General features: G+C 51.7%; 1 protein-coding gene across 1 annotated transcript in view; it reads left to right on the top strand.

Annotated features, from left to right (window-relative positions):
• ANKRD52 (ankyrin repeat domain 52) overlaps positions 1-13793 on the top strand; it is a 53501-nt gene that overhangs the window by 3540 nt on the left and 36168 nt on the right. Inside the window, exons 2-6 of the mRNA XM_038378222.2 lie at positions 2859-2942; positions 5900-5978; positions 7564-7634; positions 12330-12530; positions 13349-13436. Coding sequence (XP_038234150.1) covers positions 2859-2942; positions 5900-5978; positions 7564-7634; positions 12330-12530; positions 13349-13436 — 523 coding nt within the window. The remainder of the gene's footprint in view (positions 1-2858; positions 2943-5899; positions 5979-7563; positions 7635-12329; positions 12531-13348; positions 13437-13793) is intronic.

The following is a 13793-nucleotide window of genomic DNA, read 5'->3' as shown; positions in this document are numbered from 1 at the left end:
CCCACCCCTCCTCTGGCCCCCGTTTCTCTGACTTTGGCCCCTCCGGGTCCCTATCCGCTCCTGCCCCCCATCTCTGTACCTTGCCCCCATCTCTGCCTCCAAGATTTTTGACCCCCACCCTCCCTACACCCATTTTTTACCCCTTTTCAACCCACTGCCCTATTTCCCTAGCGCCAGCCTCTCTTTGCCCCCGAGCTCTGCCTCTCGTCTCCACCCTGCTTGGCCAGCCCTCATCTTTGCGCCCACTCCCCCCATATTGATGTCCCCCATCTTCTCCCTGCCTCCTGGCTTCCCTATTCCCATCTCCTTCCTACCTCCTTACTCCTGCCATCAACCTCTTTATCCCCCCGAAGCCTGGATATGATTTGAGCCTCCCCATCTTCATTCCCTGCCTTTCTCCCTCAACATCCTTATCTCCCTTTCCCTTTCAGCCCCCGTAGGGTCAGAGGGGAGGGCTTGATTTGGCACCACCCATGATGTGGACCCCACTTTCACAAGTTAGGGGGTGATTCATCTCACACCCCACTTTCATCACTGGGGGGCTGCCCCTGTGCTGTTTTATGCCCTGCCATTTCCCTGGGTGTGATGAGGCTTTTCCCGTGCACCCTATTGTCACCAGAGGTATTATGTGATTCAGCTTCCCTACATATGGGGGGAGGGGGTTGTACCCCATTTTCTTTGGGCATTGATGTGAGTCAGTCCTGCACCCCACTTGACTTGTCACAACCCCCAAATCAGCAGGGCTGACTGTTTGATCCCTGTAGGTACCCCAACTCCCCCACGGGGGCCGGGGGGAAGGAAGAGTAGCTATTCAGATGACCATCGCCACATACAATTTCTGTAAAAGGGTCAGGTTTCAACCATCTCTGTTTTGGAAGGGGTATGAATTAAACCTCCCAGCCCCAAGGAGCCTGATTCTATTTTCCCCTCCCTGTTGTGTATGTACTTCACTTTTCTAAGGCAGAGTATATTGATACACAGTTGTTCTTCGCTCGTCACCCCCATTACGCCCAGCACCTCCCTCTACTCCCCCAAATACCCCACTGGCCTGCAAACATCTCATCTTTAACCCCCTGATTTGACATGAGCCCTCTATGTTCGCACCCGACGGTAATGATTTCTGAGATCCGGGCTGCTTACTCCTCCAAGCCAAATATTTACCCCTCCTGTGGTCCCTCGCTGTTGCAATCTCACTAATAGGCTGGGTGTTTAAAGCCTCACATGGTGAGGAGAGAAGGGAACAGGGGAGTGACTTTTTTTTTTTTTTTTTGGTAACCAAAACATTCAGCTTCCCTTGTGAATGGTGGGTGGGTGTGTCAGTCCCAGCATTGCTTGCAAGCTCCGCTGAAGTTCGTGCAGGGCATAATTATCGGTCTGTGCATCTTTTTTTTTTTTTTTTGGAAATGTCTAACACTGGATGCTGAGTCCACTGCATTCCACACGAATGACTCGCTCATTCCCTCTGACTGGGGATGTGTTCCCCTACCTTTCGCTGCTTTCACGCACATGTTTGGATGGAGGGGGGAGAGGGAATCTGGAGTTAGCTGGGTAGTAGGGGTGTGTCAGCATTTTCTTGCTATAGCCAAATCTTATGGCAACTGAAGCTACACCCAGAAGTAGTGCCGGGAGAGGCGAAGAGGGTTCGGCTGTTACCGTGCAGTGTAAGATTTGAGAGGAGAGACCCGCTCTAGGCCGTGTTCACTCTCTTGCTATTGAAGACAATCCGTACGTGGGTTCTGAAAAGAGTGTGTCTTTGGGTTCAGGGCCTGCCCCTCTCACTGAGTGACCCCCGAAATCTAGCTTTCCTGAGTATTTGCTCGTAGGATGCTTTATCCTGTTTGGAGTGGATGGCTCAGGGGATTTGGGAGAGGGATGCAGCGTCTTTCCCCTCTAAGCACTTGTTAAAATTCAGGCTGGGTAAGAAGTGTAGGAATTGCCAGACTGGATCAGACCTGTCATCCATTGAGCCAGTATTTTGTCTCAGACAGTGGCCAGCACCGGCCACTTCAAAGGAAGTTGCAAGAAGCCCTGGGGAAGGCAGATGTGGGATAATCTACCCCCTATGAAGGTCTCATCCCAATAATTAAAGAGTTGTTTAAGCTGTGAAGCTTGAAGGTTTATTTCCCTTCCTAAACAAGTTTTGTTGTCATTATAACTTCTTATAAATGGCCAATCCCTCTTTGAGTCTTACGAAGTCTTTGGCCTCCACAACAAAGCAATCAAAAGCCGTTGCCAGCTATTGAGCGTGGCCCCTCTGTGAAATGGGTTTGGGTCTCGGTCCAATTCCCAGTGGGCAAGTGTCCACATCAGGAAAACCACCACAACGGGCAGCAGTTGGTCCTCTTCTTGGCAGAGAAGCTAAGGGGACAGATTCCCACTGATATCAGGGACTGAATGGGTGCCCCCCCCATGTAGTCTTTCCAAGCCCATGGGTGGGGTGCAAAACGTCATCTCGTGGCTTTATTCCCTAGGGTGGATAACCTGACAGTTTCCACCAACATTCACTTCGCTTCAGTTTTTTAATCCTTGCAGAAGCAGAGCAGCATCTCTCTTTTTTTATTTTTTTAAACAGAAATTAACTTGTATAAATATTAAAAGCCTTCAGCTGCAAGGAGTGGGGAAGAATTCCTGTCCAAGGCTACAGCTGGGCCTGTCTCCACAGCTGCAGCTCACTAGAATGGCTCTGTAGATGTTGCGTTTACTATAGAAGCAGGAGACCCAAACAAACACAGGTGGCATGAGGTGACTAATTTGTCGGGCTGGTCTTGGGTTATCTGAATGATGTTGCCAGCCATCCTCCTGTCCCTGTCCTTGCACATTCATTTTACCTGCCTCACAGCTTGTCTTTCTCTTTGCAGCCTCCTCTGGTCCAAGCCATCTTCAACCGCGATATAGAGGAGGTGCGGTCATTACTGAATCAGAAAGAGAATATCAATATATTGGTGAGTGCTGGAGCAGCAGCTGCCTGGCCTAGGTTGGCACGCTGATGCTTCTGTCTCAAACTGAACTGTCCTTCTCTGTTTTGCCTCTGAAATATGCTTGTGTAGCCAAAGCAGAGAGGGCTGAACTGTTATGCTTTTGGTAAGCAGACGAGAATCTTTTCTGCAGCGTGATCCAGTGATTAGAGTAGGCAACTTGGAGGCAAGGCTCCTGGGTTCTATTCCTGGCTTTGCAACTTTGGCTCAGATTTTTAAAGGTATTTAGGGGTTGTAACACCTAACTGACTTAGGCTTCGAAGGCAGGCCTTGGGAGGCCCAAATATCTTTAAGAATCTGGGCCTTTGTCCCCTGGCCTCCCTCTCCCCATCTGTAAAATGGGGTTAATGGTATATCCTAGTCACTGGGAGACTTACCTGCTATTTATAAAGAGTTCGGACAGTGCAGTGTCTTGTCGGTTTTCTGCTCTTCATTTGAAGGCTGCAGGTAAACGAAGGGCAGTGAATTGGGACTAGCTTGGTTGCATCCCCAGCATCCCTTGCTATCTTGTGGAACAGAAGTCCAGCATAGTCAGCTGTCTGTGTTGAGGCTGGCCTGTCTGTGTTGAGGCTGGCCTGATTGGTGGAGCAGAGCTAATGTCCCAAGGAATACAGATGCCCTTTTACTGCCCCTCTTTTAAATTTGGCTACGGAGTACACCTGAGCAGGGTGGGGATGGCCGAAATGCAGCCTTGCAGATGCTACCACCTGGCCGTTCTCACCTTGGATAAGGTGGTCTGGCTTGCCAGGCCCAGAATGCTGTGGTCCAGATTGAGTTGTTTGGCGGGGTTGGCCCTGTGGATGAAGATGCCACATTGAATGCTGCAGCCTGCAGTCTTCAGACCACACCCTGTCTTCAGGACAAATAGTAGCTGCCAGTTTGTTCACTCTCTTGCCAGTTAGATGCATCTTTCTAGCTCCTGGTAACACTCATTTTGGGTGCCCTTGCTTCAGAGGCCTCCTGGGTTGATCGTGACCTGTGATGTAATCTGAATAGCCAGCTCTGAGAAAAAGGAGTGTAAAATCCTCATGCAAATGTTCCAATCAGACTTGGATGCAAACACTCCCTTAATCTGGCTTTACAAAACCAATGGCAGGTGCATGGCTGAGAGAGGTGTCTCCGTCTGTCCAGTAGGCTGGTGAATAGATTCCAAGGCCAGAAAGGGGGACCACTGCCATCGTCTGATCTGGCCTCCTGAATAACACAGGCCAGAAAGCTGCCCTGAAACACTTTCTGCTTGGTCTAGAGCAGATCCAACCTTGATTTAAAAACTGCCACTGACAGAGAGTCTACCACGACCCTTAGTAAATTATCCCCGTGATGACCCTCGCTGTTAACAAAAATGACTGGGCCAGCCTAGCTGTCTGTCAGTGTGTGGCGCTGCGGGATTGGCGCTGGGTCAGTGACTAGTTGCTCTTTTAGGCTGTTTATCTAGGTCAGTGTCATGGGTTCTGTGTAAGTGGCTGAGTCTGGTTCAGCATCTTACTCTCTGTTAGGCTCTGGGGCATTAATGAGGTTTCCCAGCATGCTGCTCCAAGCTGTGCTCTGGCCTAGTGTTGTTTTTCCCTGCATGCTCTTGGCCTTTGCATTTAATGCCTCAGCCTCCTTCTGTCCATGCTGCAGCATGCACGGGGTTAGCACTGCTGTGTACCCTGAAAGAATAGTGCACGGAGCAGCATGGGTCTGGGTTGAGCATTGTGGACTCCGTGCTGGCTCAGAGGGGAGGCCAAGCACTGGTTTTGGTGCCAGCCACTGGGACTAATGATTAGATTGTATCTTGACATGTTACAAAGGGATCAGGAGACTTTGTTCCATGGCTGCCTCATTCAGGGACGTGATAATTCTGTAGTCTCCTTCTCTTTAAAGGGAGTTGATCATGCTCATCCTTTCCCTAAAATGCCTTTGCTCTGTTGCTTGAAAAATGAGAGAGTGATTAACACTTAACGAACATATCTCTTTGGGTGCTGATTTCACTTGGGAATGCGATTGGCCGGTTTCACTTTCTGCTTCTCCAGGTTTTTTGTGCCAGTCCTACCAGTCCTTCTCTCTCCTTTTTTTTTTCTTTTTAATTAATGGAAAAAAAATACAACTTTTGTTAAATGCAACTAAAATGTGGGACCTAAAACTCTCTTCTGTGCCAATCTAACCTACTTGCTGTTTGCTGAGACTGAGCCAAATGCCTCAAGGCAGAGTTTATCCAGGGCCCAGCACCAAGCGAAGAAAACTGATCCTATCTAAGCTGTGCTTCCTGCACCTTTCTAACCTCTCCCAGTCATTTGGGCTTGGTGCATTTTGGGAGCTGCTCCCGGTGCTTGCAAGCTTTTATTGTTGTTGGTATTTGACATAGAATGAGGGGGTGTGTGAAGGGCATGTGGAGCACCAGGGTAATACTGCTTGGTGGTTTTATAAACCTTTCATGTAGGGATCTCCAAGTGCTTTACAAATCTTCATTAAGCTTTACAACCCTGTGAGCTAGATACCATCTCTCTTTAGGGAAGCTGGAGCAGGGAGGAAGTGAAGTGACTTGTCCAAGGTCACAGAGCCAGTTAGTGACAGAGCTAGAAATTAGCCACCTGAGTGTCCTGGCTCCCAGCCCCGGGCTCTAACCACTAGACCCCATTCACCTCCCCGAACTGGGACTAGAACCCTGGATTCCTGGCTCCAAGCCCCTGCTTTACCTGACAGATACACTTCAATGCACCCTGAAGTGGACTAAGGTGTGAAAGGTAGTCCATTGCTTCCCCACCAGGCTGTGTGTTATTGCTGGTCCTAAGCAGACTCCTCCATCCACTCAGACTTACCCAGATGTGCTCAGGGCAGGAAGCAACATTTTGGTCTTTTGGGTGCAGGAAGTTGGCTGGGGAAGGAGCTGTGTTTGCTGTGTGGATAGTTGCATTATGGCCTTTTCTTATCTCCCTGTGCAGGACCAAGAACGACGAACCCCACTGCATGCTGCTGCCTACTTAGGAGATGTCCCAATCATTGAGCTCCTAATACTATCAGGTAAGACCTGCAGCTGTCTCTGCCCAGTACAGCCAGCTGCGTGGATGTCCTCAGGTTTAGCCGGCCTGGCCCTCCTGTGGGTCTAACACAGAAGGGCTGCTGCTCAAGGCATGGGATACAAGGGTTTTTCATCCACAAGAGAGTTGGTGCTTGAGTCTCAAGGGAAATGTCTTTAACTGCTCTCACCCAAATCCCAAGAGGAGGTTTGTGCAAATCTTAAAACAACCTGGAACTGAAATATTGGGGATTAGGGGGCTGCAGATTGGGATTGAGGGGCACCAGCAGATCTGGGGGGGGAGCAGTGAATTGGGATTGAGGGGCAGCACAGAGCTCGGGGGAGTCTATGACAGTAATAATGGGGGGCTGTGGGTCAGGATTGGGGGGCATTGACAGAGTTCTATGTGGGGAGCCCGGAGCTGGGATAGCAGGGACTATGGGTCAGAGCTGAAGGGTAGTGACAGAACCCCGGACTGCAGGAGTGGAGTGGGGAGCCGCGGATCTGGATCATTTGCCGGGTGTGGGATGAGGACTAGAAAATTTTGCTCAGTATCTGCCTGCTGCATACTTGGCTCTAACCCAAGGTACCAGCCCCTCCATTTTCCTCTGAAACCGCTCAAATCTACCTCCAGGCTCGCTCTCCACATACCATAGATGGGCGAAAAAAGGCCCCTAATCTGGAATTCATTGTCATTGCTCCCTCTAGATGCCCTTGACTTGTCAGCAGTTTGCTGAGGGTGTGGAAGAGCCCCTAGTGATCCTAGAGCAGCCCTGACAGACGTGTTTCACGTGGCTTTCAGGGCAGGGCAGCTCTACGTAGCAGAGCTGGGGCAGCTGGGTTTTGATGGTCCTAGGCTGGCACAGAGCCAGCAGAGCAGGGACTCCTGCAGTGCGGCTCTGGTCTCCTTCACCTGTACACACAGGCACAGCTTACAAAGACCTACAGATTCCAGTATAAAATGCACCATCTTTGTCTGAGCAGCCTCCTTTTAGATCAAGATGACGAACTGCATTCTGGGACCGGTAGTCTTGTGGCCACTGAGCTCAAGATGGAGCAGTGTGTGCTGGGAAATGTAGTTTTTTCCACCTCTCTCAGTGCTGCCTTCCCTCTGCTAGGCTAGCTTATGCCCCTGGTGCCAGAGGGTGTGCCTTGTAGCATCTAAACTAAGGCTAGAGCTACACTACAGCAGCACGACTACAAAATGGCAACTGTGCCTCCACAGCACCACAGTCTAGACCTTTCCTACAGTGACAGACGGGGTTTGCGGATGTAGGTAGAATTCTTCCATCGGCCCCGTTGTGTCTACACTGCAGTTTCGATGGGCTTAACTACTGGCTCAAAGGTGTGAATTTTTCACACTCCTGAGCACTGTAGCTATGTTGACCTAACTTTTGAGTGTAGACCGGCCCTAAAGCTCAATATGGTTCCATCTTTAACAGCAGAAATTGACGTGCTGTCTCCCCAAGCGGATACAGCAGTGGGTGTTTAAAAACAGGGACAGTGCCTTGGAGCATGTGGCAGTCTTGTACCCTGGCAGTGCCCCTTGAGCAGATGTGTTCACCTCCCCTTTCTGCTCCGTCTCCTCAGGTGCTAACGTAAATGCGAAGGACACTGTTTGGCTAACCCCACTGCATCGGGCCGCAGCTTCTCGCAATGAGGTAGGTGCCCTTGCGAGCCTCGCAGTAATGAATCGGTCCGTCGCCTCTGGGCTCCTTTTTGAGTAACCGTTTTCTTTCCTGTGCTTTCTGCATGCCTGCTTGGATTCTGGCTGAAAGCCCTGTGGGGAGTGGATGTTCTCTTTCGACACAGTTAAAGGACCATTCAGACCCCATAATAATTTGAAAAATAGAAAACAGAACTGGGAAAGACCCGTAATATTCCCTTTAATCCACCCCCAATACATGGGTTCTCCCTGCAATATCTTCCCGTTAGGGCTTTGTCTTGTTTTAAATGCCCCAAGTGATGGGGCTCCCACCCCTTTCTTTTAGGAGATGACGCCGCAGCCTAATGGATCTCACTGTCAGGAAGTATTTCCTGATTTTCAGCCTTCCCTGGGCTTAACTTCACTTTATTAATTGTAATAATACTCCTGGGACCACCCTAGCCAATTCCCCTCCCACGTGATGCTTACACCTTTCAACTAGTATCATGTCCACCCCCTCTGAGGGCTCACTTCTGCAATCACGTCTGTGCACATAAATTTCTTTGCAGGCAGTGGCAGTTCTGTGTGCAGCGGGCCCGTGGGGCAGGCCCCCAATAATGTTGTGTAGCCAAGATATGCATAGTTAAATCTTTCCTTGCGTGCAGCTCTCTGCATCGATTTCCAGCGTGTTCCTGTGACAGTGATAAAGGTCAAGCACAATTCCCCCATGGATGAATTGAATTGAATCTGTCAGTGTGCATAGTACAGAAGGGTGGCAGCTGACATCATGGGCAGCAGAACAGGCTGGAGGTGCCAGGCTATTCAGTGACTCCTGAGTGCTAAAAAAGGGGCTTTTGTACCAGACGAATACTCCCTGGCATCCCACATGCTAGTTACTGATGGGAGTTTCTCTTGTATGCCAGGAATAGCAATTAGGTGTCTCAGAAACTACTTCTTCCTACTTCCTCCGTGCCCCATCCTTTCTGCAGTTCCGTGAGCAAGTGTTGTCGAGCGCTTGCCTTCCCCCCTCAAATGTCCCCTACGAAACTTCAGCAAACATTTAAAATTTTGAACCGAAATATCATGAAATTGCCATTTTATTCTCAGTTCCTTTCGGTGCTGGTCCCCAAGAGATCGGTACCCGGAGCGAAACATCAGAGCTGCTTCATTATGAGCCAGTTCGGTCCAGTTCTGGGCAGAGATGCTCTGAAATGGAGGCTTTTGTTTTGGTCACAGGCTTGTGACATGGGTGGCAGAAGCTGGCTAAACAAATATAGAATCATAGGATCGTAGGACTGGAAGGGACCTCGAGAGGTCATCTAGTCCAGTCCCCTGCACTTATGGCAGAACTACGTATTATCTAGACCATCCTTGACAAGTGTTTGTCCTACCTGCTCTTAAAAATTTCCAGTGATGGAGATTCCACAACCTCCCTGGGCAATTTATTCCCGTGCTTAACCACCCTGACAGGAAGTTTTTCCTAATGTCCAGCCTAAACCTTCCTTGGTGCAGTGGAAGCCAATTGACGTATGGACAGCTTGAGGGAGAGTGGAGCGTTGTGGTCAAGTGGCTGGAGCAGGGGACTGGAAAGCTGAACTTTGTCACTACCATGCTACGTGAACTTGGGCAAGCTGCTTTGTCCCTCTGTGTCCTTGTCTTGGCTGTGTCTGGAATAGGGATAGTAGCCAGCCTACCTTTCAGGGGGGTTGTGAGGTCCATTGTTGGCAAAGCCCTTTGAGATGATCTAGAGAAAGGTAGAACTCCACGGCAAAGAGCAAGAAGCCCACGAGTCCCGGGCAGCGGGAGAATTCCTGTTAATCGTATTAGAACAGAGGAGGAGTGGGGAGTGTCTCAAAGGCACTGAAGGCATTTAGGAGCACAAATCCCACTGGCCCTCAATGGAACTTGAGCATCTAAATCTCTTAGGTGCTTTTGAAGATCCCCCCCCCCAGAACCTATCCCAGTGCTGGGGGGGATATTTCCAGGCAGGCAATCGCAACCCTGTTCTGGGTCCTGGCTTTGGATTTGAGAGCTGCAGTGCATGTTATGGGTGTGCTGGGGTCTCTCTTGTCCCCGCCATTGCTCCGTTGGAGTGCCTCGCTCTCTGCTCTCAATCAGGCCCCTTGGAAGGCCTTTCTGCTCTGCACACCAGTGCTCCCTGGAGGGAATCTGCCCGGAAAAGTGTTTCTTCTTTGTTCTCCCCTAGAGTCAATTAACTTGTGTAATGGCTTTTCTCTGCTACCCCCATGGCTTTAAGCCATTTCCAGCAGCTGAGAAGCCTAACCTAAGCCACCTCCCTTGCCTTTGTCCGCTTCCTTACCCCCACACACTTAGGAAGAGTTGCATTCCTGCTCAAGATCAGCTGGCCCCATGGGAAATGGGGTTGTGGTGTATTGTCCTTGGAAAGGGGGGGAATGATGATAAAATGTAGGTCAGTGGGTCACATGGGTCTGTGTCTGCAATCCTCACACCTCATGAGTCACTAGAGAACGCTCATTAACTGCAAGATCACAGGACTCAGTGCCGGGGATTTCGCGCTGGGGAAGGGTGTCAGATCATACCGAAGGCCTCCCTTTAGCCTTAGAATGGGCCATACAGGCAACAGCAGGGCAGATTTCCCCCATGCGCCACATACTTCCCCGTGTGACTTTTTGGAGGGGCCTTCTTAAGGGGTGAGAGGGGAGTTCAGTCTCCAGGAGGGCAGCTGCTGCTGTGATTTGGAAGGTGTCTGGTTGCCCTCTGGGAACTACATCGAGAAGCTCCATGCAAGGGCCACCAAATGGTTCAAGAGCCTTTTGGTCGCTCCTGAGCTGGGCTGGATTCAAACCTGCCACCTAGACAGTCCGTGGCCCAGCCTGAGCCCACCAGCCCCCCCAGCACAATTCCACCATCAAAAGCCTAGCGCAAAGGAGTGTTTTTTCCTTGGCCAGTACCCACGTGAGGGCACAAAGCACCATTCTGGGACACGTGCTCCATCTGCATGCTCCCAAGGCTCCTGTGAGCTGCCAGCCCCGGGATGAGGAAGAACGAGTGGATCTTGTCAGGGCCAGGGACTCAGGTTGGAGTTGGAGGCATGGAGAGGTCTCCACCATTCCCTGCTGAAGAGGAACATGCTCTCCGTTCTAGATACATCTCTCTTGCATGCTAATGGTTTGGAGAAGCAAAGCTGAAATGGAACCATTCAGTGCCACCCCTTGTGGCGGGCAGAGGGGGTCTCTAGAGAAACATGCCAGCTGCTCCCTGCATGAGGGCAGATGTATCTGGCTTCAGATTCCCCAAGGGGCTTGGCTGGAAAATGGAGCTTTAAAAAGCATTACATGTTGTAGCTTCCCTGCCTGATTTCAGGGCTTTGATCTTCACATGTCCCGCTGTCTGGGTCCAGTAAGTTGGTTCAGTGGTTTAGCCAACTGTCTGAAATGCTTTTTCAAGGATGTATCTCTTCCTTTCTCAGCAGGGACTTTGGGTCGGGGCAGCATCCTTTCCTCTTACTGGAATGGCTTAGTGACAATAAGATAACCCTCCCTTTGAGGCTTGTCACTGACCAGTAGGAGTTGCTCTAGGGTGACATAGGCACAGTCTTGTGAAGGCCTGGCTGCCCACAGTGTAAGGCTCAGATGTCCTGGTAAGCCAAAGGGACTTAGGCACCCAGCACACATTGAAATTCCATCTGATGGGGGGCAGGTAGGGGCCTTTGAAGACCCCAGCCTGGGCCCCCTCAGTGTTCTGTTTGTGGGATCTTGGCTATCATCAGTGACTGCCCATGGCTTTGTCTACATTTCAGTGGTTTTAAAAAAGAAAAATCACGCAAAGAAATGAGGGACTAATATGAGTATCGCCAGCTAGTGCCTGGTACGGTGCCCGCTGCCAGCCAAGTCTGCCAGCTAGCACCCCTGTCCTGAAGGGCAAACCTTGACTCACAGCCTTTCTGGTCCCAGGCTGCTTCTGGGTAGGCGCAATTGGGCTGAATTGTCAGGGCAGGGTTCTTGGAGGTGCGGATAGAATTCGCCCCGGAGATGAGCCCATCATAGGCTGCTCAGCTGCTTCAGCCCCAGCTACCCTAGGAAAACGGGTGTGTTTCACACGTGATAGCCGGCATGCTTAACATCCTTGTGGAGAAAAGGCACATTGTAGCTTTCTGGGTGTCAGCCAGGTAACACATGTTAAGCTACAACTTGCCCTGTCTGCACTAGGATTTTGTACCATCCTAGCTAACGTGTGATCATTACAACCAGTTTTAAAACGCTGCCATGCCTTATTGTCCTGCCGGAGGGTCAGTCTCACTCCGCAACAGAGCCACCCTTCTGCAGCAGGCTGCGTCTCGACAGGGTGGCATTGAAAGGGAAGATGACGGGCAAGGAGCTGCCCAAACTGGCAGCCGTGGTGATGAGTGCAGTGCGCAAAATGAACCACATTACAACCTTCCCACACCAGCTTGGCCCACTCGGGCTACAGCCCTGGGCACCAATATCCAACAGCTGTGATCAAGATGACGCATAGCATGCTGGGAGTTGTAGTCCCTGGGCGAGCTGTGGGCTGCCGTTACCGATCTAAGCGACGGGTAGGGTAACCAGACTCGTTGCTAGTGATGAACCTGCCCCTTCACCCCTGGCTGCTTGGTTTAATTTCAAGACCGAATGGTGCTGCTTAGCTCCCGAGGCTTTGTCTGCCCCCTCTGGCGTGGGGTACAGCCACCCTTTCTCTGTCCTGGCAGAAGGCACTTAACCTCCTCCTGAAGCACTCGGCGGACATCAACGCCCGCGATAAGTACTGGCAAACGCCGCTCCACATTGCCGCTGCCAACAGAGCCACCAAGTGCGCGGAGGCCATCATCCCCCTGCTAAGCAGCGTCAACGTGGCGGATCGCACAGGCCGCACGGCGCTGCACCACGCCGTGCACAGCGGCCACATTGAGGTGAGGGGGTGCTGGGAGCATCACTCCCGGTGCGCACGTGCGTCTTCTTCCCTGAGGGGGTGCGGGCAGATGGTCCAGAGAGAGGAGTCGCTCGGGACTTGGAGGTTCTCAGTCTGGTTCTGTGACCTTGGCATCTCGGCCTCCCCATCTGTGAAGTGAGAGTGATCTCTCGAGGGAAGAGACTGTGGAAATGACGCAGTGACTGACAAGCTTGGGGCCCTGGCCAAGTTGCTTTGTTTGCAGCCATCTGTCCTGGGAGCTCCTGGTTTGGGAGCTCTTTGGAGCAGGGGCTGTGTTCCATGCTGTGTGCGCAGCGCCTGGCACAGTGGGGCCCTGCGGCTGATCAGAGCCTGGAGGCATTACCAGAATGCAGACAGGGGGAGCCGTGAAGCCTTGCTAAGCTGCAGGCTAGAGGGGGGAAAGTGCTTCGTCCTTAGGTGCATGCGCTCTATGGGCAGGATCCTCAGCCGGGGCAGTGAGGAGCCGGGGGTTGACAGGGAGAGAAATCATCTACCATTGACACGCAACATGCAGCATCCGTTCCCTGCCCTCTGAACCCACCCGTCATGCCAGCACGCCAGTCTGGAGGGAGCCCTCTCTGGTATGACTGATCTCCTCTGGCCACATCCCCGGCTGGGCGTGTTCAGCCAGCCAGGCTGGGGCTGCCGTTACTTCTAGAAAACGTTTAAATTGCGGGAGCACCTGGAGGCCAGCTGGGCCCCATCGCTCCAGAAAGCGCAAGGCTCTCATGGGTGCCAGGGCAGGGGTGGCATAATTTGGTGGGAGCCGTTCCTCTAATTGCTTCCTCTCTCCTCCAGATGGTGAACTTGCTCTTAAACAAGGGGGCCAGCCTGAGCACGTGTGACAAGAAGGAGCGTCAACCCATCCACTGGGCAGCCTTCCTAGGTACGTCTCCCTCTTGCCTTGCCTCTCTCTCCCTTTGTTATCTGGCCCTGTTCTGATACAGGTACTTCCCAGTTCCCCAGCATCCCCTTTTGGGACTCTCCTGCGGGTACAGCTAGTGGCACAGGCAGTGAGTCTGGGGGTTGAGGGGGGCAGCTCACAGCTGTAGGTCTTCTTCCTGTCTCACCATTCTGCACATAGTACCCCAAAACTGTTCCCTCCCCCTGCAGCTGCAAGCTCTTCGGGTGTCATTCAGCACCTGGGCTGGCATACACGGGCCTGACTCCCGTGTGACTGTTCATTCGGCAGCCAGGGCTCCAGATCACTCTTGTTCCAGACTTGGGTGCATTCAGCATCACG

Source organism: Dermochelys coriacea, chromosome 20, assembly GCF_009764565.3.
Source record: "Dermochelys coriacea isolate rDerCor1 chromosome 20, rDerCor1.pri.v4, whole genome shotgun sequence".
NCBI classification, from domain to species: domain Eukaryota; kingdom Metazoa; phylum Chordata; order Testudines; family Dermochelyidae; genus Dermochelys; species Dermochelys coriacea.
Note: the sequence above shows the minus strand (reverse complement) of the source record. Positions and strands in the feature narration are given on the sequence as shown.